General features: G+C 37.2%; 1 protein-coding gene across 4 annotated transcripts in view; it reads left to right on the top strand.

Moving 5' to 3' along the window:
- MAGI2 (membrane associated guanylate kinase, WW and PDZ domain containing 2) overlaps positions 1–25,856 on the top strand; it is a 677,636-nt gene that overhangs the window by 455,422 nt on the left and 196,358 nt on the right. For all 4 annotated transcript variants that reach the window (XM_056513256.1, XM_056513283.1, XM_056513274.1 and 1 more), the window contains exon 6: positions 9,665–9,744. In XM_056513256.1, coding sequence (XP_056369231.1) covers positions 9,665–9,744 — 80 coding nt within the window. The remainder of the gene's footprint in view (positions 1–9,664; positions 9,745–25,856) is intronic.

Raw genomic sequence — 25,856 nt, 5'->3', positions numbered from 1 at the left:
GTTCTGACAATGCTTATCATTCACTTCCACTAAATGAATGTTATGTAAAGCAAAGAAATCAATCAGAGGTGCAGACTAGATAGAAGGGCTGTTGTAAGGGCTTCTTGCTTTTGGGATTATATTCTTGAACAATGTATTGCAAAAAAGTGCAATTACACATCTGTAAAAATACTAGATTATTTACTAGAATCCTAGCAAAAGGAACAACTCTCTGATCATTTGAGTTTTCACATTGCACAGTCTTTGCAGGGTTAAGTAGGAATGTAATGCTGTGGGGATGCTGTTAAATTGCCTCTTTGTTTACAAGTCACTTTGGTTAATGGCATGAAGAGACTCCATTTGCTTTCACAGAAAAACGGAAAGATAAAAAGACAACAAAAACCTATTTGTCTAACAACATCTCCCTGAACAGTAGTAAAGATTGTACTAGATTATTAAATAATAGATGAAAAACAAACGTTTTTAAAGTGTACATCACAATGAGTGGGGAAAAAAAAGTCACACTAGGCAGCATCTTTTACTGCTTTATTTGAGGCTCATGTGAATTGTGCCTTTAAACACTAAAGCCTTCCAGGAGCAAATGATCTCAAGTTCCAGGTTGTCACAGGTATACCAAAAGGTCTTAGATTTCATGACAGCATTTTCTTTCATTCCCCTCAAAATAGCCTCTAAAATTCAAATGTGTTCTCACTTATCAAAACTGCCATCAGAATAGTGTGGCAGGTTTACAGTGAGAGAGGAAGTGACTTCATAAGGGGAAAGATAATTGTCTATAGACAGGGTTATTTATTTGTTCATCATTAATGGTTCAGTTAGCATTTTGTAAAGCACAGTGGAAGGAATTTCCTCTGCCTCAGTGACTACAAAGACAAAAAAAAAAAATCATCTACCAGATTCACTGAATGATTCAGAGGACTGTTGTATTTTAGAGCATGTCTTGGTCTGTTTCTTCCTTTCATTCCCTTTTTGACATAGGTGCATGACCTTATGTTTACCTATTTTAGCATTTACAGACAGAACAAGAGCATCTCTCCTTGCAACATGATACTTACCAGTGTTTCTCAGGATGAGCTACTTAAGCACATTTCTTGGGCTGTTTCCAGCCTTCCTTACATATGAATCTGAATTTTCAAATACAGGCACATACTACACAAATAGGACTCCATCTCTTACATTTGGTTTCACTGAGAACATATGCTAATGAGAACATGCAATAATTAACAGACTATATATAAATTGGAATGCCATGAAAAAACTCTTCAGTTTTGCTCCATCTTTCCTGCTTTAAATATGGCTGATAAATGTGGCATATTTTGGCATGCTTAAATAAATCATATTCTTCACTGATTTTTAGCTTTTCCCTCTCCCAGGGCTAAGGAAAGGCTGTGATTCCCCATTGCTTTCAGACCTTGCCTTCCATCAACTCTCAAACTACATCCTAGCGACCCAGGTTTGTGTTGTCCTCACAAAGTCAGCAGGTGCTGGTTGTTAGATCCCAAGCAATCAGTGTTTGCTGTGTTGGTCCAGTGCAATGCTGCAGAGAATAAAAAAGGACCAAGATTTTAGGTGCATGTGCTTTCATGTGCAGTCAGCCTTAAATGTGGCTCTCACCCAACTATCCAGCTCCAGCCTATACATTATTACATCATAGACTGTCCTGTACAGCTGAACACACATTTTAATACTTTTTATTAAAGACATAATTGGTTTTCTCTCTCTCTCCAACCTTCTCTCCATGCAGAGGCAGCAGAACTCTGAAATGGCTGCAGGGAGAGCAGGACATGAAACCTAAAGCTGTTTGGCTCTATACTGTTCAAAAGCATATATGGGTTCCCTTTGCTTATACTACATTAATTGTTTTCTTAGTGGAGAAGACTCTAGAATAAACACAAACCACCACAGAACATCTTTAAAGGATCATCTTTTTTGACTTGAGCTGATGAATTTTAGGAAAATGTGATTAAACATAAGTTTTAACAAACCACTTTCCAGTACTTCTTGCAGACATTCAGTCTGTTACTACTTCAACACCTACTCCTTAAAACAGCATAGTCAGCATTGCTTTTTGGACCTGTTGCAGTACCTTTTCTAGTTGTTAAATTTTTTTTTTTCTTTATGAAAGTACCATAAAAGACTGAAAAACAGCTATAATGTAGTCCCTTCCCAAGGACTCTCCTTTTCACTGTAAAACACAGCCATTAAGTTTTTTAATACAGCAGGTGCAATTTCAGGTGATATCTGAAGAGTACAGCTACAAGAATATTGCTATGGACTTCACTGGGATCAGTTTTTCTTCATAATAGTTTTTAAGGTGGGAAAGTTTTTTGACTGTAGGAATAACATTTATCCCAACATCTTCTTTACCTGAAGAATGATGATATATTTAGTCGTTCCTGATTGCTCCATCAGTTCACCATCAGAAACCAGGATATTTTAGTTAAGCCTGGATGCACCATTATTACATTTTGAAGATACTAAAAGTACTGGGTAGAAGTATACCCTTTACCTGCTCAGGATTTCTTTCATCCCTGCAGGAACTACGGGAACTTTTAAAAGTTAGTTTGGCACTTCTGTGAGTATGTTACATCATCAGAGTATCAGTCCATAATATGAAATGTTCTGGTTGTCTGGACATTTCTGCTCCTTGAATTAAGCAGCAATTAGGATGAAGGATTTTTTTTTATTTTTTTTTTTTTCACACACTGTTATAATATTCACTTCTGGTGAGATTTTTCCTTGGGAAACAAGCCATCTTGTATCAGTATGATACATTGTTAGACAATTCTGATCCATCAGGGGTCTTATGAATACCATTACAATTGTCTGTACTTAGTTTTCTTTGTTTATTTGTTGGATTGGAACTGTCAGTTTTGGTCAGCATAACAAATCAAGATTTCTAATGCACTTTGGATTGCAACATGACATAAAGCAAGACAGGCAGCTGAAAGAAACCAAGAGGGATCTTTTCTCCTGAGACCCCTTCCTTGTCTCATGACAAGTTAATTAGAAACATGAAGATGGTAGAACTGGAAAGAATGTGGAATGCTGAATTCTTTTTTTTTTTTTCTCTTGTCTCTTGATGTTACAAAGATATTATCAGTCTGTACTAGTGGTGTGCTGTCCCTTGCTCTCACTTGCTGGTTTTATCTGTGCTGACATCCAGGTCAAACTGCCAGCTTAACTCCTGTTGCCTTTCCTCACTTTCTTATTTCCCCCAAAGGTCTCTGCTCTGCAGAATTAATCTTCCAGCACATTTCCTCTGATATTTGTAGTGTTGTTATAACTTTTTTCCTCTGTATTTATTGAACTAGAAGAATCAGCTCACCTGCCTTGCCATATAGCATTAGGTATCTAACATAAATCAGTTGCCAAGACTTCTTCTGTGGTCAATGGACAGAGATAATTACCTCTAGAGGCTGATTCATCCTGTCCTTATATAAGGGTAGAATAAAATTGCCATAATATAGCTGCTTCTACCAGTAAATATGTCTCCAGATATCCAAAACTGTGTCTGCAATAGTCTGTAATTTGTGTCAGGAGTACACTTTTGAAGGAAATCTTTTGATTGTCTTCACACACTTTGATTTGGCTCACATTTCAGTGTACCCACATTAAATTCCTTTCAGATGAAATGGAAAAGAAAGTTGATCTCTGGGAGTTCACTTACTTTTCTGCAACCTCTGGATCCTGAACTCCATCCATGAGACCAGATTTGAATTAAAACCAGTCTGAGCTCCTTCTGATCTAAAGCATTTCCATAGCTAAATTAGCAATATCAGGAGACTGCAGAGTGAAACTCTTGGTGCTGATGACCCATCAGGCACAACGCCTAGGTCTTTTCAGGTGTCTTGGGCTGCATGCCTGTGACTGTAGTGCAGTAGGTGAGCTCCTGCTGTGCATCTTTTGGTTTAATTTCAATTGAAAAGCTTGGAGAGCACATAGTGTGGAAAAGAATATAACTGAGAGAGAGATTCATTTGAAAAGTGACCTCCTGATCTAAGCAAAAGCACCACTGTAGAAGCACAGTAACAGTCCAAGACATCTCCATTATTGTGACAGATATGACACAGAACTTGTCAAAACCAGGACCCTTCTGGAGTGACAGCCAGAGGCCATTTGGGAGATGACATACCAGCATTATGTCACTTAAGAGCATATGGTTAGGTGGTTCTGCTGGATGATAGGTAAGATAAATTATTCTGTATATGTGTCTCTCTCTTGGAGAGAAATCCTACAAAATTAGCTGTGTAACTTTTGTAGTCACATGAGATGAAGCCCATTCTTTGTCAAAAATTAAACTGCCTCAGTCAAAGAGAATTACTTCAACAGCAGAAATCACCATAGGAGACTTTAGGCATTTATATGTTCCCCAAAAAGTCTTACATAAGCATCTTCTGCTGCTGTGAATGCCTAGAGGCAGCACCAGTGTCTCTGGGCTGAGTGGATAAGTGCTTGTCTACTGCCCAAGGCCATCTAAGATTCACAGGATAGGAACTCCCAGACACGGGTCTCTTAAGGACCCTGAGCTGGGCACACTGTGAAATGCAAGGCAAGCTGGCAGTCACAGCTGCTGCCGTGCAAACCACTGCCAGAGGACAACTTCCTTTTGTATCTGCTCTACATGTGTGCAAAATGTTTAGGTAGCATCCCACAACACTGCCTAAATTGGATGGATTGCAGAATTGCTGGTTTAATGCTCTGTTTTCCTTTCCATGTCCCTGCACACACAAATTACCTGAAGGTCATTGTTGTGCCACTTGGGAGGAGTTAGCATTGTTGAAGTTAGGGAGCTGCAGAGCACTGTGGTTTCCTTCTCATATGCTTCCCTTTGCTCAAGTTGTTACATCAAGGACCAGCTTAAATGTCAATAAAAACCCAAACAAAGCCATGTGTGCTGCCCCCAAACACACTGAAACAGCACACTGGTAAATGCCCAATTTGAAATGCTTTTCACAATATCATGCAGATTACATACCTTGCAAAATGCACAATTTAGATTAGGTTTGCAGTGCTTTTAAAAGACATTAAGGCTATTCCTGTCAGTAAGTACTTTCTATGTTTCTTTCAAAAACGTTTCAAGAGATTGCCTGAAGGCTTTGTTAGTACAAGAAACTTTCTCTGTCAAACTGTTTCAAACTGACAGATTGTTAACACAAATCCATTATATTCAAATCTTAAGTAACATAATATACTATCTAACAAATAATTATAATAAAAAAGATAATCCTTTTTTAGATAAAAGCCTCACTCCTAGTGTTTTTTTACTTCATAAAGATATCTAGTGTTATGCAGTGAGATTCCCAGAAAGCCTCTTGTCCTCTTGTCCTGGAACCCAGCTCCAGAGCTATTAACAGGGAACAGAGGCATTTAAACATTCTCTGTGAAGTCTTAAAAGCAGAGCTACAAAGAAAATCTGGAGAAGAGCATGAGGTTGAGTCAAGGCTTCTGGGAAGTATTCTGTGCTTTCTTTCAGTCCATTTAAACCAGTTGAAGAACACATATTTTTTTTCCACATATATTTAAAATTGTGTGCAACTAATCACAGATGACTGATTATTATAAACTTTCTGCTAGGTGCAAATACTTGGCAAAGAGAGAGGATTTAAGTTAGTTCAGTTATAATTATTTTATTGACTTTTAGCTAAAATTTTAAGCTCCACTTAATATTTTAAGCTCCATATTCAGTTTTACTGAATGACCTTTAAAAAAAAAACACTGCAATACATTTCAAGCCTATATGCAGTTTCTATTTTGTGCATAAGTTACGAATTTGGATTAGTTTTAAAAACTTATGCTCTTTCCATGTTCCACCTGCTTGAAGCAAGACCAAAGTGATCCTTTGTTAAGAAAACTTTTCTTTCAAAGTTTCAGAAATTAGAATTTTAGTCAATTTTTAGAGAGATTCTTAGACATGCATTGTTGATTTGCCAGCACTTATCTCAGTAGTTGTAACTAGCAATGAAAGTCATTGAAATTATGTAAAAATGGGCTTTCTAGACATGTTTTTAGTGATAAAGTACAGTTATTGCCAAGTAATGAAGCATTGGTCAGTGTAAAATGTTGCTGGAGCCACGGCTGTATTTCTCACAGGATGCTCTTGTTGCATCACTTCACTCTCATTGGCAACTCCAAATGTCTGAGTATTTACTCCACAACTGCTGATGCAATTCATCTGCAGTTCAGTCATAACTAATTTGTAAATCTCCATCCCCTTTTCCTTCTGTGCTCTCTATAATATTTCCCAAATTGACCCACATGATTAGACCTAGTGGTAAGGTGGGCAGATGCCCCCTACAAGATTTTTAGTGCTTAAAAAGCATTCAGTGTGCACAGCCTATGCAGCAGATATGTGTTCATGTTACTTTTGCCATTAGTGTTAATTTGACCAATTTACTGTTCCTTCTGTCTTCACTTCCATAGCTGAAGCTTTCCTATCAAGACTTCCTTTAAATTATCTTAAAAACAGTTTAGGAGATAAAAGTGTCCCTTAAGCTTTTACAGGTTCTAGTCCTTTGCACAGCTGAAGAGGAAATAGCTGACACAAGGGAGACTGGAAGAATACCCTGCCAGGTAAACCTCCTATGCAGAACAGAAGTAGGCATGCATGAAAAACACAATGCTGTACTCCAGGGCTACTCATTTCCCTCTTTTACTGAGAGCAATGTGACAGTAGTTGTGTCTGTCCTCCTTGAAGGAGTGTTGTGTGTTGTGTACCTGTTTGCTGAGATGATCCAAGCAAACAGCACTAGGGAGAGGATAAGAGGACATGGATGGTACTGTGGAGGTGTTAGAAGTTGGGCAGGGCTGATTCTGCCTTCTTTCAAGTCCTGCCTTCAGAGCAGGAAAGGATTTTTTTATCCACTAAAGAACTTGTCTAGAAGCCTTTAAAGTCCCATTGCAAGAGTTGTTTAGTCCCACTGCATTGTGTGTTTGGTATAGATTATAAAGTGGAGAGGCAGGGCAAGAGAAAAGGCACAGATACAGGCAAGGAAAAGAGGGATGAATCTCAAAAGGTTCTTTGCTCCTGCAATTATTTGTTATAAACAAAAGTTCTTGTGGATGAGTTTTGCTTTTACTAAGTATCTGAACAGGTTTGACAGGTATCACCTAGAAGAGGAGATTGAGTGCACTAAGAGCTGATCTAAATGCAATATCATCTCCATTCTCTGAAATTTCATTGCAGACTGAAGGATCACTCTTCTGATGGAAGAGCTGTTGATCTTTTTAGGTTTTTAATGGTTTTGTTCAATATGGTCATCTTGCACAAAACTGGAACATCAATCCTGCTGGGTTTGTAGAAGCCACATTTACACTTAAAGGGAAGGGAAACTGCTTCCTGTTCTCAGTTTCACCAAAAGCCTTGAAGGTTGTAATTCAACTAATTCACATTTTAAATATTTAAATATTATTGAATTGGGCTTGTTTTCAGCTTGGCACTTGTCTTTGCAGATACTTGAAAACTCATTCTAAAAACTTTATAGGAGTGTTTTCAGGGCTGGTAAATTGTCCTGGTCTGATGGGTGGACATTGGCCAGTTGACTTGCAACAGAGCTGGCTTGTTGGATGGCTCTGGACAGTAATTTCATGACTCTGTGACTCCATTTTCTTGCCTCTAAAACAGGGATGGTTATTTTCATTTCCTTTATAAAATGCTTTGAGATTTGCTCTACACCACAGCAAACGTTGCTAGTAGTAGTCATATTTATTGCTCTTTTGAAGCCATAGGAAACTATCTGTGATTCTAATTTAGTCCCTGCAGACAGTGGGGTCCCTAAAATAATTCAGGATTAAGAGCTGGGAGAGAGTGGCTGTTGTCCAGACATGCCCACACTCCAGAGATGCTGCTGCAGCTCCCACAGGTCTGTCCAAGCTCTCTCTGAGCTCTGGCACTGCTGACAGGGTGTCCTGGTGGTGTGGAGCTCAGCATGTGCTGCTGGATGCACCCCAGCAGCTCTGTGCATGGGTGCTGGGGTGATGAGCTCCATCCTGCAGCACTGACACTGTTGCAGCATCTCCCCCAGTTAATTTAAAGCTAGCTCAAGTATGTCTGCACAAGCTGTGGTTGGGCTGTGACTGCATCATAAAAATGCACCCTACAGGAGAGCACAGGCAGCCAGAGCTTCTGAGAAAGTGTCTTAGTTACACTTGCAATCAAGCACAGGCTGCTGGCATGATTTCACATTCACCTTACCTTTGGCTCATCGTTCTTCATATGCTGCAAATATAGCTCAGCTCTCAAAGGAAAGGGTTTGTTTATCATCCTCACCTGTCATGAATGGTGCTGTAAACTAGATAATGCTTTTAAGAAAAAGTAATTTAAATGCCTCAATTTTCATTTTAGTTGCTATTTTATCCATACATTACTCTGATCTACCTTCTTTTCCATTCAAAATGTGGAGGAAGCTTTAACATGGTGACAGTTATGCTGAGAAGCAGACACTGTCACTGTTTTGAGAGAGAGAAATCAAGGCAGAGGAAAATTTATCTGCCATGGAAGACAAGTGGGAGAAGGAATTGATTCTATTTATTTATTTTTCCCTAGGGGAACCAGTGGTGGTGGGATCACATGGACTGTATTAGTAACTAACAAACTCACAAACAATTACATCCTAATCCATTTTATTGCCAGGTCCCCTGTTTTTGTACACCTTATGCCAATGTTTATAAGAGAAGTCGTAAGCACACTTTAAAATGACACAGCAAATTAATAATAAACTAAATAATTCAGTATTGTATGGAATGAGCTTCCTCCCAGGGTGTATCAGATAAATAAAACATGGGTTAGAAGTGTCTCTGAATGATGGTATTGTAGGAAAGGCATCTCAAAAAATCGAGGAGTAATGATCACATCATTTTCTGGTTTACAGTCTTCTTTAATATATTTACAATATTTGGCTCCAAGTTTAATTGCTTATGGGTAAGGTATACATCGAAAGAATCTGGCTTTAAGTCTCATTAGCTGTGCTAAGTATCAATTCATTTGGCAAAATAATCTCCCAGAAAACAATTTGTGCCAGTTCAATGCTCTTTGATAGCTGATTTCTCAAAGATCTATTCTGAGTATAGAAAGGAGCCACATGATTCATTCAGCTTGTGCATATCTATTTTATCTCTATGGAAGGATTATATATGGAGAGATAAAGGTTTGTTAAACAAAGTATCATTAATCACCCTGTCCGGAAATGTAGACTTTGCAGGAGCATGCTGTAATTTGCATCACTTTTGCTGTGCCTTGTCACTGCTGTTGGAGAGAAATAACAAACCTGTATTTATGAAAAGGACAGGTTTAAGACGAAAATAATTCTATCCGAAAACTGCGAGAATGGTACAGAATCCTGTCGCCTGCACTCGATCAACGGGAGAACACTGTATTTGTAATAAATTCCTTTTGCTCTGGATGAGTTCTGCATTTTCAATGAGGTTAACTTGGCAACATTCTAGTTGATTTTAATAAAAATAGCTGCTTTGAGGACAGGGAGCTGAGGTTGCCAAATTTACAACTGCCTTGCACAATTACTCTTACACCTCCTTCAGGGCTACTTAGAACCAGTAAGCAAATTAAGTGTATCGATTGCAATTTTGTTGGACTAACCCTTTTTTCTTAAGGAATAAACTTGATTCCTTTCAGTATGTGTCTGCTCAGAGTGATCTCTTTTCTTTTCAGCCATAACACAAAGACAACATCATGGCTGGATCCACGACTTGCGAAAAAGGCTAAACCTCCAGAAGAGTGCAAAGAAAATGGTAGGTGATTAAGTTTTCCTTGCTGCTCAGAGGGGATTTTCCTTTGTGTGTGTGTGTGTCTTTCAGTTCTTACAAAAATCAGGCGTTTGGGGGAATGATGAAAGGTGTTTAATTGCTGCTTTGGTTAGAAGCCATAAGTGATACCAGTTCTCAGTGTGCCATGTGTTTCTGCTTTTTATTCCCCTTTCTGATGCTATCCAAAGCTGAGGATCACAAGTGTGTTTTCTGCCTGTTGTGTGTGTGACTCCGGGACTGACCCTCTCCCTCATCTCCTACAGAGAACTTTGGTCTGCAGAACAGAATCCTTTTCAGATTCTGAGCTTTTAATCTACAGGCGATTCAATGCATAAGGGAAACTAGCAGCACCGTGGGAATATGAATATTGTTTGATTTGTATTTAAAGGTACAGTGCTATGCTATTTAGTAGCCAATTTAAACAAAATAGTGTCTGATAAAGCAGGGTGTGGGAGGGAGAAAAGATATCAGCGTCTGTCAGAGTTCAAGGCTGGATTTGGGGGGTACTACATTGCTAATGCTTTAAAATTTTAAAGCATACATACTGCTGAGGATGCTTAAAGGAGCTGTAGCTGTTGTGCAGGAGAGATTATTATATTGACAGATTCAGAGATTTGAAATAATACAAACCATAGCAGTATAATTTCTAATTTTTCTCTGGTAAAGTTTATCAGTATTTAAAATCATTTAATAAAGTCAAGGCAAAAATATGTTGTAATCGATCTGTTTCTGATAAGGGGTTTTTTTCATTGTTTTATGCTTCCATGTCAGTTCTGTTAGTCAGTTAAGATGTTATGATTTCTAAAGACTGCTACTTTTTTTATTGTTGTGAGATACAGAGCATTAAATGCATGCATGCTACGTGCATTGATTCAAAGCATTTTTAAATATCTTAAATGTATTCATAAGTTGTCATGTACTGCATCTGATTTATTTTAAATTTTCCAAAATACATTCATTTGGTTAATGTGAATAGTATTAACAGAAAGAAAACTCAAGGCTGATTAAGAGGTCACAGAGGAGTCTCTGGCTGTATGAATTGCAGGGTCAGTGGTTTGCTTAAAAAATGTTTCTGGGTTGGATTTTTTTGTAAATGGCTTTCTTTTGAGAGATTGCTATACTCCAAAAATAGCTTCCTTATTTCAGCAGCGATTCTGACGTTCTCTTCTGACATCAGAAATTACATGTGTGAATGATTTTGTGATGCTTATTCTAGCACGGACAGCACAAGCTTCCAGACTAAATTCTACAGTGATTACAACAGAGGTCTGATACTGAAACAAAACAAGGGCATGAATCTCTCACATTACTTATATGAACCTATATCTTAATCTGCTCCTTATATAATACTAATGGAAAAAGCAGGAAAAAAATCCTCCAATATCTACGGAGTAACATTGCACAGAGTTACTTGGAGTAAATATGTCTTGGGATTTTTTTTCTTTTTCTGTTAACTGTTGTATACTGAGATCAGGACAGCACTGAGATATTAAAAAATACCTAGGTATCTGAAACAATTTAAAGTGAAGATCAGTGCATTAAAGAAAAAACATTATTTTATAGTTTTTTGAGTATTGGAATACTGAATCACTGTAGTATGCTGGGTCATGTTGTTCTTTTAAGGTTGCTCAGCTCATTAATGCAAAGTACTTGAAGTGATGCATAAAAGACTTTAGGGAGAGATTTTCTATTCTTACAGTGATTGCTCTTCCAACATCCTTTTTTTTCTAAGGTTCTTGTTTTTCAAAAATGCCATTCATCTTTTTTTTTTTTTTTTTTTTTTTTTGTCCAATACCTGCAGAGAAAAAAGTTCTTCAAAATCACTTATATGCCTTAAAATGACTGTTCCTTCCTATGGAGGTCCAATACAAGGGACTTTGCTATAGCACACAGGGATTTGGAATTTTTGTTTAAATTTAAGCTACCTTCAAGAATTAATTTCAGCTATGGCTTGGTAGATTTCTTTTATGCCAAGCATCTTTTCTGTTACATTTTGTGATTTATTCTGGCATATTTTACTCAGAGATACAAAATTTTAGAAAGACATCAGTGTTTAGATAGGAAATGATACTTACCTTGGTGCTTTATCACCACATGCATTACTCTTGGTTTTCATTGACATTCATTTTGTCCCATCTGAAACTTGTATTGATTCTCTGAGATACATTATGATGTCTTTATCATCTACCAGATTCTGCTATCAGGTTTTCATTGTGAATAGCCCAACTTTTATGTTCTCCTTTCAGTGCAAATCCTGCCAACTCCTCCTTCATTCTGCCACCAGCTCACAGTCCCACAGCAGACCTGTCCCAGCAGAGCACGATGTCAGAGTCCTGATCTTCTGGGCTGGTCATATTGAGGGCCCCCTCTGCTCCAGGCATTTCTCTCTCCCACTTTTTGCTCTTCAACACTCCTTTGACAAACATGATTTCTTCATTATCTCTGGCTTCTGTAGCTGCAAATCCCAGTGCTTGCTCATTTCCTTTCACAAAATCCATATCAACCTTCGGCACATCCCTCCTCTTGCAAAACTTGCACATGCTTTTGCCAAGAGATTGACAAGCTCTACCAAGCCAAGCTTTCTTCACCTGCATGCTGTGGACTCTGTCTGGTTGTCTTTAATGACACCTGCTGCTCCAAATCCATTTGTAGGTCAGGAGATTTTAAGTGCTGATCTTTATTTCTGTCTCTCTGTCGTGGAAATTCTATGTGAGCTTCAGCAAATTACTTTGACTTTTGCTCTGTCAGACCTTCTCAGCTAGCCGGACTTTGAAGCAAGAACTGCCTCTTACTCTCTGTTTTTAAGGTGCCAATCCGAGTTTCATAATAGCAATAAGTAGAAATAGCTGACAGGTCTACAATAACAGCTGCAATTGTTTACACATTTCTGATTTCCTCCACAAAATCTTGAACTTAATAGAAGTAATTGTGTTTTCCCTGCTGAAAATATAAATTAAATATTTTTGTTTTCTGAATTTAAATACTGTTTTAAGTTTTTTTTTTCACATCAGAATTGGTTAAACAATTATTATATGTAGAGTACTAGAGAAGTTATAGTTCTGCCCCCTTTGCATCAGTGAGCTAGATTCCCTCATTGATAAATTTCCTGTAAAGTCATATAACACATAACAGCAGATTCACAGGCTTTGCATGATTACAGGTATATTATGTGAGTGGTCTTCAAACTGAGTCTGTCCTTCAGGAGAGAATATGGAAAAGAATGTTAAGTCCCATACAGCAGTAAGAAATGCAGTTTAATATTGAAAGGCAGATCAGCTGTAATGACATGAAATATCACTGGTTTTAAAAAGTTCATTTTTCATTAAGAAGTGCAGCAATTTTTTCAGATTCTTTAATTCATTTTAGAGATCTTTTATTCTGGAGAAAAATCAACAATTTCTTCTATATCCAATTAGGGGATTAAACAGCTCTTGAAATTTCCTAGGATCAGATATGTCAAGTTTCACTGATTTCTTCTACAAATTTCACTAACGTCATTACTAATCCATCCCAAGCCATGGTCTCTATCACTCTTAACCCTCTCTTTCTTTTTATGTCAACTTCCTTTCTCCTATCCCCTAGTTTTCAAACACAAGTAGGCCTACAACTATAAATAAAACTTTGCTTTCACCTAGCATTCATCCATCATCTGTCTTTCCATCTCCTCTCCACCCACCAACTTGACTGCAAATTATAGATGTTTATGTGGGGTGAGCTGAGTTGCCTTTATACTTCATTGACTGCAGATGTCAGCCCTGCTTTGGCACTTAGGGGACACCTGGTTCAGCTGTGTGAACACCTGCATGCAGCCAGGCTGCTGCATTTCAGTCTCTTCATGTTGAACTGCACCCCTCCCCACCCCCTTTTGCTGGGTTGTGTATTTCCCATCCCTGCAATCACAGCTTTGATGCTCTCACTGCCCCACACAACTCTTCTTCAGAATTTGTCATTGGTTTCCTGATTCCTTTCTGTGCTGCAGTAAGATGTACCAACCTTGCATATTTCTGTTTTATAGATGCATTTGGGCATATAGGTATATTGGTTTTATGGGAAAAAACATTACTTCTTGATTCCCTTACACATATTTCTCACTGGAAGCCATGTAGCAAACTTTTATCTTGTATGTTATTATCTGTTTGTGTTTTCTGAAGCCTGCTAATGGCAATCTGTAAATACTTGCCTACAAATCGTTTTTTATTTGTTTGTTTTTACTTAGAACTCCCTTTTTCAGATTATTAACCCCATTTTAAGTATTATTTAATCAGTTTTGTAATGGGGCTGGCATTACTTGTAATAATATTGATCACAATTTTTTTTTCCTGTCATTTTTTGACATATTGAACATGGTTTTTCCAGCTTGCATTTTCAATTTTGGGTTAATTAAACCACAACAAAATATCTTGAACTGTTATGACCTTTGGAAGGGCATTTCAAGCTGGCAATACCATCTGGGCCTTTATTGACCAAAACACCCTTCCATGCCAAACTCACAATAATGATAATAAAAATAAGAAAAGGGTCACCTCATTAAATTTTCTTTCTGGGAGTTCAGAAGACACTTCTCTGGCCAACCTGGTTGAGAGTAATGCTTCATCCTTGGATAAGTTTTAAGACAAAATAGCTGTCCACATGTACACACCTTGGCTGGCTGTGCCCTGGGCAATATTCTAGTATCTCCTGGGGTAGGTCTTGCATACAGTGAAGCTTCCTTGGAGGACATTTATCAGTGTAAGGGATAAGTCCTTTAAGCTGTAATGGACTACTAAGTATTACTTTGCCTGCAGAACCATTACAGTTTCTCACAGTCTCAGCCATACAAATCCCTGTAGAGTGCTAACACTAATCTTAAATAGAGTTGGTAATTGGAAGGAAAAGAAGGAGTAAAAGTGGAGAAAAAAAATTATATTTTCCTTGTTTATTTAGCTAGCACTTGTCTCTCTTGCACTCACTGCACTCCTGCTCACCCAGATTCAAATGGGGAGATCCCAGACCCAGAGACACCCCACAGCTGCCTGCAGGATCCCTGTCTCTGGAGATGTTGGCAGCCCACAGTGACTCTTCCAGCAACCTGAGGATTTTAAGGGTTGCTAAGTGCAGGTTGAGGAAGTTACTAACTTGTCCCATGGTCTTTCATGAGTAAAACCACAGGCTTTCTTTTTAATTGTTTCATGATGATATGAAAACAAATCACCTCAAATTTCTGAGTTTTATGAAAGGGGGCCATGTAAACACACCTTTCATGTGCCTGTGAAGCTTATTTGCTTATAAAGTGCACTGAGATTCACAGCTGAAAAGGTTCACAGAGATATGAAATATTATTTTTGCTAATAGCCCATTATGTGTAAAGTATTATAACATGTATAACAAATGCCCCCTATAAGGAACACAGCATGTTCTTCAGTGGTGTGAGATACAGTGAATAATGCATTTTCTAACAGCAATAAAGGTTTGCTATTATTTTGTTAGACTTTTTCAAATTATAATTTAATTTCAGAATAAAATAAACACATTCACCAGTGACATACCACAATAGAGAGACAGCACACTAAAATGTGAGCTAAAATGAGAATACAGTTTAAACTACACTACTACTGAAAGGTGGTCCAAGGCTACATGACCATCACAGAATGGCTATGATAGCTTGAGTTCCTACTGGAGCTGCTGAAGCTACTCACATCTAGTTTCTGAGAGCATCTCTTTTTCATTTTGCTGCCAAGATAAATGGCTAAGCTTAAGTAGTTTTCAGCTGGAATGTGTAATGAAATTTAGAAAGGGAGGGAGAGAGATTTTGTAAACTCATCAGGAGAAACAGGACCAGAGTTTTAACAATTCACATCTTCAATGAGTTATAAATTGGATTCCACTCACCACTGAAGCAAGTAGCAAAATTCTCCTTGACAGCACGAGGTTGGTTTTTGCCACTAAAATGCAAACAACGTGTGGCATGAGAACAGAGGTGTCCTGAAGTATTCCTACAAGGACTGTTGAAAGGAGTGGTCCTGTCTTTTCACACAGAAAAGTATTCACACCACGACATTATGTAAAGATCACTGCCTTGATGCCAGTAAGGAGCAAAATGTGGAAATTCCTTCTGAAATATGCACCTTGTTTAATCATAGGTAGAAATCAACATTCATGATTTTTAATTCTCTCTATAGCTTTTATCCTTCAGTCTGTGACTTCTAAATGGCAACAAAGCTTGATTTAAGATTTAACTATGAGGGGCATGTAGGATTATATTTATTACAATATATCAGCTACCTTTGGCTTTAATAATTCTCCTCCCTCAGATTTTCTTTGAAAGCTTCAGTTTTTAACAGAGGTCATTAATGAAAAAGGAATGTCAGTCTTCTCATTTTTAAAAATTATTTCTCATAATCATCTCATTTTGAATTACATCTAGAAAGTCAGAAATTTTATCAAATTTGGAAGCCAAAGACCAGTTTCATGCTCTTGATGGAAATTTTTACTTATTCCAAAGAGTGGTTGGCTATTTCCTGGCAATCATTTTGAAGTCCATTGCTGCCAAATAAGAAATACGATGACTTGCTGAAATCTCTAGCAACACTTGTTATTTTGCAGATAGCTTTAGGGTATTTGTCATTAATTCCAAACATTCCTTGACAGTTTTTTGCTTACAAGGTGCTACAGTTAAAGAGAAGAAGTATCCAAACCTTTTCATTAGCAGTTGAGCTTCACAAATACAGTTACCTCGGGGTTTTGTCTTAATATTAAGTGAATTCCTTGTATTTATGATTTCCTTTTCTTTTTCTTTTGCAGTATGCTTTAAAAAAGGCCTCAGTTATTTTCCTTTTGTGGCACTTGGTCTTTGATTCCAGCCTAAAATCCTCAAAGTGAGTGCTGGAGTCCCTGTTAAGTGGAACTTGGAAATCCTGTCTGAGCACGGATATCCTGTATTTAAGATTTGACAGATAATGCAGCACTTTAAAAAGCCTCTGTCTTTCATGACTAATACCCTCAAAGACCCAGTGGCAGATAATCACTGTTTGTGGGACAGGGGAAAAAACGTGGCAACACTTCAAGTTTTTGAGAAGTGTATCTGTCTGAGTGGGAGGAAGGCACAAGTATTTAGTGTGTGGATGGTAGATGCTGCAGAATTGTCGAGAAGGGAGGAGCTGCATTTGCAGAATTCATAGTAGAAGGCTTTGGAATATAATAAGTGGCTATAAAAGATGGAAAGTATAAAAAGCAGAGATGTGGAGAATGTGTTGCTGCCTATAGAAAAAGATATTTGGTTTTGTGATGTCTTTAAGCATTAGAATTATTTCAGCATAGAAACATGAAGAGGGAAAAGTATCTCTGGATATGAGGAAATCCTGAGACCTGGTAAAAGGATAGATAAGGCAAGCAGGCAGAATTTTGGAATCCTGACAAGAAATGTAGAATTTGTTTCTGTTAAACATCAAACCTTTATATGTAATTACAGAATACAGTCTAATGATTAATCAAAATAATAATTCCTGATTACACATTCTGGTGAAGCACTGGATTTTTTGTTTATGCAACTGTAAAAATTAAAATGCCATAAAATGATTCCAGATGAATGTAGTCACTTTCTATAAACACAAATGAGCCTTACACATCAATGTGTGCATATTTCTGCAGCCATCCAGGCCAGGTTCTGGTAACTCCTGAGGCTGGGAGGTTGCCCAGGGATCTTCCCCTACAAAGATGAAGCACAGAGCTCCTCTGTTGGATCCTCTTCCTTCTGGTGCATGGAGGAGGGGAGAAGATTCATATGAGGGGAAAGAAGTCGTATCTTACTATCAAAACTATTAACAATAGCTCAAACTAGCAATTTTTTCTGAGAAATTACCTTGTTTAGTTAACATCTCACTACTGATAACCTGCACCCCTCCTATACTGACCCTGCAGTGATAACATTGCTCTGCTTCACTCTGGAGGTAACAGAAGCTACAACTTCTTTTGTCTATATATTAAAATGTACTGGACATTAGACTTGTTTTAGTGTAATTTTGCTCAAATAGACTGAAAAATTTGAGAAATATTTTAATTATAGAAATTTTTATTTAATTTTTCAGCTCCAACATCACCATGAAAGACATGAATTGCTCTGTCCAAAAGTTTTGTTGTTTTGCAAGGAGGGAGCAAAGGTTAAAGGAAGGTTGGATTTATATTTTTAAAATACTTTTTCCTCTTTTAATCCCAGCTGGATTTCTCTTATCTATTTTCTTTTAAGTAGTCTGTGAGTTCTCCTTTTTACAAGAAAAATCTTTGCCTGGAGAATTTAAAGTTATAGTTTACCTTCTCTGTGACAGAATATTTACTTGAGGGAGCAAGGTTTCTCCTTACAGAGAAACTCAATTCTCACAATTTTCACTCCTTTAACAAAATTTCAGTCATTCCATTTTTCCAATGACAGAAATAGAAACATTTGAGCTGCATCTGAAATTCCTGTTCCTTCTGTTCAAAAAAGTGTCTGGAATGAGTGAATATCACTTTGATGATTAAACAGTTAGATACTTCAGCATTCATTGTGGTCATGTGCAATTAGTGAATATGAAACTGTCTGCCACTGCTCTCTCAGGATGGACCTCATGCTTTTCAAAATGTGGCTTTTGCTAGACCACCATATTATCTTCAGCATAAATAATTTTATAGAAATTTTCATCCTTGGACAAAGGGTGGACAAACTCATCATTAGCTATTTTGGGACTGTTATATTTTGTATATTTCATATTTTAAGGGTTTCTGTCTTCAATTGTTCCTCTACTTTCTTCCACTGGACTAGAGGAATCATTCAATTTATTTTAGCTATGGAAGTAGGAAAGGGCTGCCCTCACTGGTGGTTTAGGGTGCAGATGTTTTTGCAGAGTTTTCAGTCTCATCATTTATTCAGTGGGTTTAGTGGGGACCATTGGGCTGTTGCCAGTTGTAGCTCCATTGATATTCATTAAACTTGTCAATTTTTTTCTGGTGGTCCACTTTGTTCAAAGATACAGATATTTTCATACTTTCTACCCTTCAATTCTCTATGGTCACTTTCTGTGCCATGATATTTCTGCTTGGGCCTTGTGTCCCCATCACTGTTTTATTGACTTGGTCTCTTCATAACTGAAGAATATGCCTGTATTTGCAAGTTCTGCATTAAAATACAAGATTATAAAATGTTGCTCTGATGAGTAGTGAAAAATGTTATGGAAAAACCTTAGAGTGTGTCTTCCAAACTATTAAACATATGGCAGATAATACCTGTTCACAGCATAGGTGACTTTCACATTTATTTGAACTTTCTGAGGCTAGTGCCCTTCCAATCTCTGTTTTTCAAATTCTTGAAGGATTTTATCGCCTTTAGTTTTGTCTCACCACCCTTTTCTTCTCACACTTCCCTACACTGTCTGGTCTCATACTGCCATATTTAACATCATCTGAGTAGTTTAGATTATTCATTAAATGTGGGTGTTAATTTTTGAAAACCTGAATTATAGTTTTGGACTTCTGTTGGTCTAGTGAAAAGATCATGGCAAGAATTGCAGTATTGCTTGCTACAGTGATTGCTGGAGTTTGCACAACAATTTTTGTTTATAAAATTCCTGATTGTAACTAGAATATATTTATTAACATGTAAATTTCTATAAATAAATTGGACAGGTAATGCTGGATAGAAAAATATAGCCTTAGATCTATTTCAATAAATGGTATTTCATTAAAATTTCATTATGCCCAGCTTAAATTCTATATTGTTTAAATAACTGAATCTAACACATGGTTTAAAAAGTTCAGTTTGGTCTAGCAAGGAGTAAAAGCAAATAATCTTTCCCCCCCCAATATTAATCATGCAAGAAATACAGTTCTGAGGTTGAGGAATATTTGCCTTGGTAAAGAACTGAATAATTTTTTCTACCTCACTATCATTAGGTAGGCAAAAGCCAAATTAGAATAAATTGTTATGGATAAAGAACATTAATAAACAAACTTTAATCTCTTACTTAAGCACAAGTAAGACTATAAGTGACACTACTACAAGAGAAGAAGGCAGAAAATCCTCTTGTTGCTATTTTTTTTAGATTAATTTTAAAAGAGCCCTAGTGATTTATTTTTTATTTAGAGAAGCCTGAACAAACTCTCAGTTAGTGAAAGGTGATAGGGGACTTCTTCAAAATCCACTGAATGGCTTCTGTTGAAGAGTGTTGGATTAAGTGGGAAGATAATACATCTATAAGAAGGAGGATTTGCCTTTTTCTCAGCATAAGCTCCCGTCATTGATTGACTTGAAGGGTTCCCTATTCAGATGAGGAGGGTGCTTTTTGAGATTTTGTTTATGCAACACCAAATATTGTAATTATGCCCTCATGAATATTTATTCCAGAGAGAACAATGTGCATCCTTGTGGCAGTGAAATCCTCATTTAAAATGTGTGTGCCAGCAGTGGTTATTCTGGATTGTTTGTGCCTTTGTGATACATTTTCCTTCTCTCACTTCTAATTGTTTTTGAATGACCGTGGCAGAGGTCACTGACAATTAATGACTGATGGGCAAATTGCATAAGTCCTGGCTTTGTTCCCATGATTACTGGGACACTTGCAAAACTAAAATTAACACCACCCTCACCCCCACATTTCTCTCTACAAATCATCATTTCTGAGTAACTGATCTGCTCATGTTTCCTTCATTTGCTCTTGAGCTTGAAAAAAATTCATAAATTTTCTCTCCTTGGAATAATTTTTAGTAATGACCAGATTGATAAAGAGCCCAGCTAGAATATTTGGTGTGTCAGGGTATTTTTTGTTGCCTAGTTCTTAATCTAAGAAAGAGACATAATGGCAGATTCTTACTCCTTTCCTGGGATAGTAAATATGCCTCATTATTGCCAGAGTAATTAAGTTAGGCATTGTTGTTACAAATAGAGAAGGCTTTGAAAAATCAATAAGAAAACCTTTTAAATGTTTGTCTGGTGGAAAGGTGAAGCTGATATTTATATAATGTCCTTCTTTGCAGAATAAAACCTGTGTTCCCAGGAAGGTTAATTGTGCTTTGTGTTCCTGATGCAAGTTACAGAGGGGTAGTGAATTTGCACAAACTTCAGAGTGCATTCACTGTTGTTGGTGTGGTTCATTTAGTATTTATACTTTGGGCTATAGTGAGGGCATGCTTATCTCATTCTATTGTCATAATGTAGCTGTTTCTACCATTCTAATCACCAGGGCTTCTGAGCTGCAGGTTCTGTGTTTTGCTGCCTTGCTCTCCTTATGTGTACAGATCTCCCACTGATGTTGCTGCAGGGAGCTGTATAAGATAAGAAGAATATTGATATTCATTAGTATCATGTGCAGCTGAGAGATGTTTGAACTGGGGAATATTGCCCATCAGCTTTTGCTGTTGTACATTGCCTTTCACATGACTGAGTGCCCATCAGCTGAGTTTTCATAGAAATTTGAATTTGAGGTTGAAATAATGCCACTGTGGATTTTATCCTTCTGAGAACTGAGCCACAGCTTTTATTTTTCAAACATTATGTGTAGCCAAATTCTATTTCAGCTTTGCATATATTCATACACACAGATTTTGCAACACCAAGCAAAGAAAGATAAGCTTTAAACTGGTTGAAAGAATTTTGGGTTTCTGCTTGGAATTTCTCCTTCTGTGTAATGTATTTCCAGCACTGTAAGTCTTTGAGTTTAATGCCAGAGATCTATTTTCTCCACTAACTTTAAACATTGCCTTTGGGAGTTGCTCATCAAAGGAGTTAAACTAAAAGGAGAGCTGTGATCAGGTGTTCCTAGGCTGCTTAGTTCATACAATGGGGATTTTTGTCATGCTGTGATGAGAGTCCCTGATGAGAGATGAGAAATACTTTGCTATCGTTAAAATTAAAAACATGTATGGCTACCTCAGCTTGAATTGTATAGAATCTTGTTTTTTATTAGGCTTTAATATAGTTTTAAGTTGTATTTTTTCTTTGCAAAGTGTTTACATTTTTTTTTTTTTTTTTTTTTTTTTTAAGATACAGGAAGTCAACTGCCTCAAACCTTCAGCACCAGAATAATGCACTAGGGTTGTCTAAAAGCAATTCTCTACATTGCAGTTCTTTCAAGAATATTCAATTTTTCATGAACTGTGGTCAGGACTGGGAAAGCATAGGCATACAAAAAGTTTTGCTAAATATCTGGATTACAAACTGTAGGAATCTTTTTGGTCTAAATTTATGTGTGATGTTTGACCAGAAAAACTAGACACTCCCATTATTTGAAAGCAATTTTTATTCCTGGAAAAAAGAAATGTAGTTTTCTTTCTATCTTAGCAACTATTTAAGTTGTTTTAAAAAAAAATACATTATTAAGTGAATTAGGGCTATTTGATTATGTTAGCATGTTAGATTTAGAAACAGAATAATGGAGTCTTTTATTGTAATTCTGTAGCTGAAGGAAAGTTGAATCTTATGCTGAATAAATTCCTACTTTGCAAGTAGTAAGAGCACAAAATCTGTTTTAGTGGCTCAGAATAGCTCTCTGTCTAACATGTATCCTGTCTCTAAGCACTGCTTGGTTGAGTAAAGGCTACAAGAAACAATGCAGTCATAATCTCCTTCTTGCACCTTCCTACTTTTTATCTCTCACTATATTACAGAACCTTTGAGATGGTGATGGTTTCAGGATCACTGTGCTCTAACTGTCCTTTATAAATGTGTCTAATTCCTTTTTAGAGCCACTTAAACTTTTCCACCCTCTGGGAGAGGTTTCATATGCCATTATCATGTGTCTTTATGTGATATTTCTCCAGCAGGAGAGCCCTAGCCCACAAAATCTGACATTGTCAAATGAGCTTTTCCAAATCTCTGGCAGCATTGTCTGTCCCCTCTGTACCTCTGCAGGTGCTGCTACCTGTTTTTAGGTTGAATGACCAGAACTACACACAGTACTCAGGGTATAATTGCACTGTTGATGCCATAATGGTGTTTCCTGTTTTAGCTTCAGTTCCTTTCCTGACATTGCTGGCATTGTGTTTTCTTTTTGACTACCCATGGGCTTAATCTGGTGTTTTGAAGATCTTTTTTCTGAGTTAATGCCTACTTTAGAGCCCATCATTACATATGTGTGTATGCACAGTTAGCATTCTTTATTTGCTTTCTACATTTCTTTGTATTTATGGAGATTAAAATTAATCGTCCATTTTAACACTCAATGTTATGAGATTGTTCTTCAGGTTCTCACAAGCAGTTTTAATTTGATTATCCAGAAAAAGCTTTCTGAGTCTTTCATCAATATCTCAAAATCAGGAAAGTGACTTCAGAATGAAAAAATCGTGAGAAGGAATGTGTGGCAATTTTTATTTGCCTTCTTTATGCTTGATCCCTTAAGATGATTATTTTATTCACCAGTAAAATGGACTAAATCTGTGCTAAAAGAGCCAGAAAGAGAGTTAATACAATCCTCTTGTTTCTGAAACGAAGGCTGTAGGAATGCATGGTAACAGCAGCTCCATTTAATTAGCTGAATTTAATTACTCACAGAAATGAAATGGCCCAAGTTAGGAATGGAAAAGTGGGGTATTGAAATCCAGAGCTGGACAGCAGGGACTCTTTGTGTCTGTAGACACCCCCAAAGACTGTTTCACCCCACCCTTAGCTTTTATGCTAAGTGAGGTGGACTTTCCTTCTGACACTCTGTCTGTCCAGGTGGAGCTGAAGGGAATCAGAGGGGATTGACCTGGGTGAGAGGGACATGGAGGTCTTTGAAGCACATGAGATGCTTTTCACTTCAGTCTTGGCACACTCCAGGACAAGCCTTCCTCTTTATAGATTCTGAGGCAACTACTTTGGGGGATTGACAGAGAAATTTATTTAGTGTGGGATCTCCAGCAAAACTTGTCTGACAAAGCAGCAACAGCAGGCATTACCTTCCTTTTCTTCTGCAAGGCACATCGAGCCTTTTACACTTGTCCTTTATTCCTGTGCAACTCCTGATGGTGCTGTGCTGTGTAAGAGGTGGACAGCAGCCAGATTTGCTAGGGAATAGGTTTCATTGCTTTGAGAATGTTGTCTAGAATCTACTGTGTGTTTTGTTCTTAAAGGAAATACAGTTATGCTTGGATAGAGCATGGTGTCAAGACTGTGTTTGGTTAAAAACTGCAGGTAAAGGGGAAATTCTGTAAATATATATATAAACACATGCAATTTTCAGTTTTAAAAATAATTTTCTGTGGTATTATCTATCCATCTAAGGGCTTTGGAGAACTTGAATGAAAGGATAAGAATTTGAGGCTAAGTTTAAATTCATTTCATCCAAATTTTGAAATGTGATGCATCAGTGCTGTAATATCATTTTAAAGGTTACACTGTTTTTCAAGATTAATAATTTTAAGAATTTCAGGAAATAAAACTTGTAGCTTTAGAAGATTTTGCTACTGTGTTATATCTACTAAGTAACTTTACACAGCTCAGAGAAGAGGAAAAAGAGAACTTTGCATTAAGGGAACCTTTTGAGAAATAATGTAATGTTTAATTGCAACTTGGTGATCCAGTACCCAGGTTATTTTGGCTTATATAATACTCACAAATTCATATTCATCTATGATATGCCAGCACCACAGTTTAGTGGAACTCTCCTATAGCTTGGTAAACTGCAGGATACTGCATCTGGGAGTTTGTGAATAATTTATCTGAAGTAACGAGTATCATCATGTGACGCTGTATCAAAGCAACTGCTCAAGTGAAAGCCAGCTGGGTACAGCCGTGGTATATCAAATAGCTGCTGGAGATGTCTCTCTGGAAAAATTAGAGAACATAATGAGCAAAATTAGAAAACCTGGGGAGCAGCCTCCGTGGATACCTATTAGCAAGAAGTAATTTGATTAGTGTGAAATCTGTGAAAGTTCATTATTTACAAAGCTTTGTAGTGTTAGAAGAGAAAAGCATGTCTACATACACACACCTGTTTATACAGCATGGACATAAAAATATATAAAGTATGAGATGAGTACTAGATGTACTTATTTTTCTGTGTCAGCTTTATGAATATTGGCTCAAAATCTAAGGACTCATTTTGTGCCCAACAGAAACTTTGGGTTGTTTCCCAAAGGCTTTATACAGTCTCACTAAAAGTAAATGCTTCAAATACAAGATCCAGGAGAGGCTGACAAAAGAGATTTGCTAAGGAAAGATGCACAGCTCTGTTAAGTATTAGATTGATGCTTTTATGAGGCAGGTCTATTGAAAGTGCCATTTGTGCCCACTCTGCCTGATGCTGATCAGGAATTCAGAAATGTGACGTGCAGAACTGAGAGGGCAGACCTGCAGAATTTTCAGCAGTGTCAACTGTTGCTGCAGCTGGTGTGCATCTCTCAGGATCAAGCCCTGCTCTAAACATTTTAACTGCTTTTACTAACTTGTCTCCTGGTCTCCTAGTAAATCTTAGAGTGGTTTAACAATGACACCTTTTGGATCCACAGTTTGAAATCACAAAACCAATTTGAGGATCTATTTGTGTCAATGGCTTTTGTAGCTATGGCTAATTGTTTTTTTCTGAGAGACATGGGAGAAATACTGCTTCATAAGGTTGTCATTAGCCTGAGAAAAAAGAGGCCATTGATTAAAGGCATGAATAGAATGGCTTGTAAGCCAAATTACCAGTTGGGGATTCCCAAATGGCCAAGGGCACAGCCTGTCTGATCTTAGCAAAACTCTGCATTGCAGTGGGGAACTCTCTAAAGGATGCATTGTCGTGTGATGTTGACCTTAAATCAAGTCTTTTTTTGGAGGAAAATAAACCAAAAAGACTTTCATTTGCAATAACAGATTTTTAATATGTTAATTCAAATATGATCCAAAATCAGAAAAATTTTATAGCAGTTCACATGGAAAGGCAAATTTTTTAATATATATTTAGGTACGTGTCTGCAGTATATGAAAGCAAGAAAAGGACCCTTCTATAGTACATGAAATGTGTATATTGCATCATTATTACACAGGAATTTGAAAGGGGAGGGCTGCATAACAATTCTCTTATATATACTAACAAAAGCAATGACACTTAAATTGTATAAAATAACATTGAGATAGTGCTTTTGTTTCTTTTCACTGAAAGATATTTTATAAAAATATTATTTTCAAATGATAA

This window comes from Oenanthe melanoleuca, chromosome 1A (genome assembly GCF_029582105.1).
Source record: "Oenanthe melanoleuca isolate GR-GAL-2019-014 chromosome 1A, OMel1.0, whole genome shotgun sequence".
NCBI lineage: Eukaryota > Metazoa > Chordata > Aves > Passeriformes > Muscicapidae > Oenanthe > Oenanthe melanoleuca.
The sequence above is the reverse complement of the archived record's forward strand: the minus strand, read 5'-3'. Positions and strand labels throughout refer to the sequence as shown.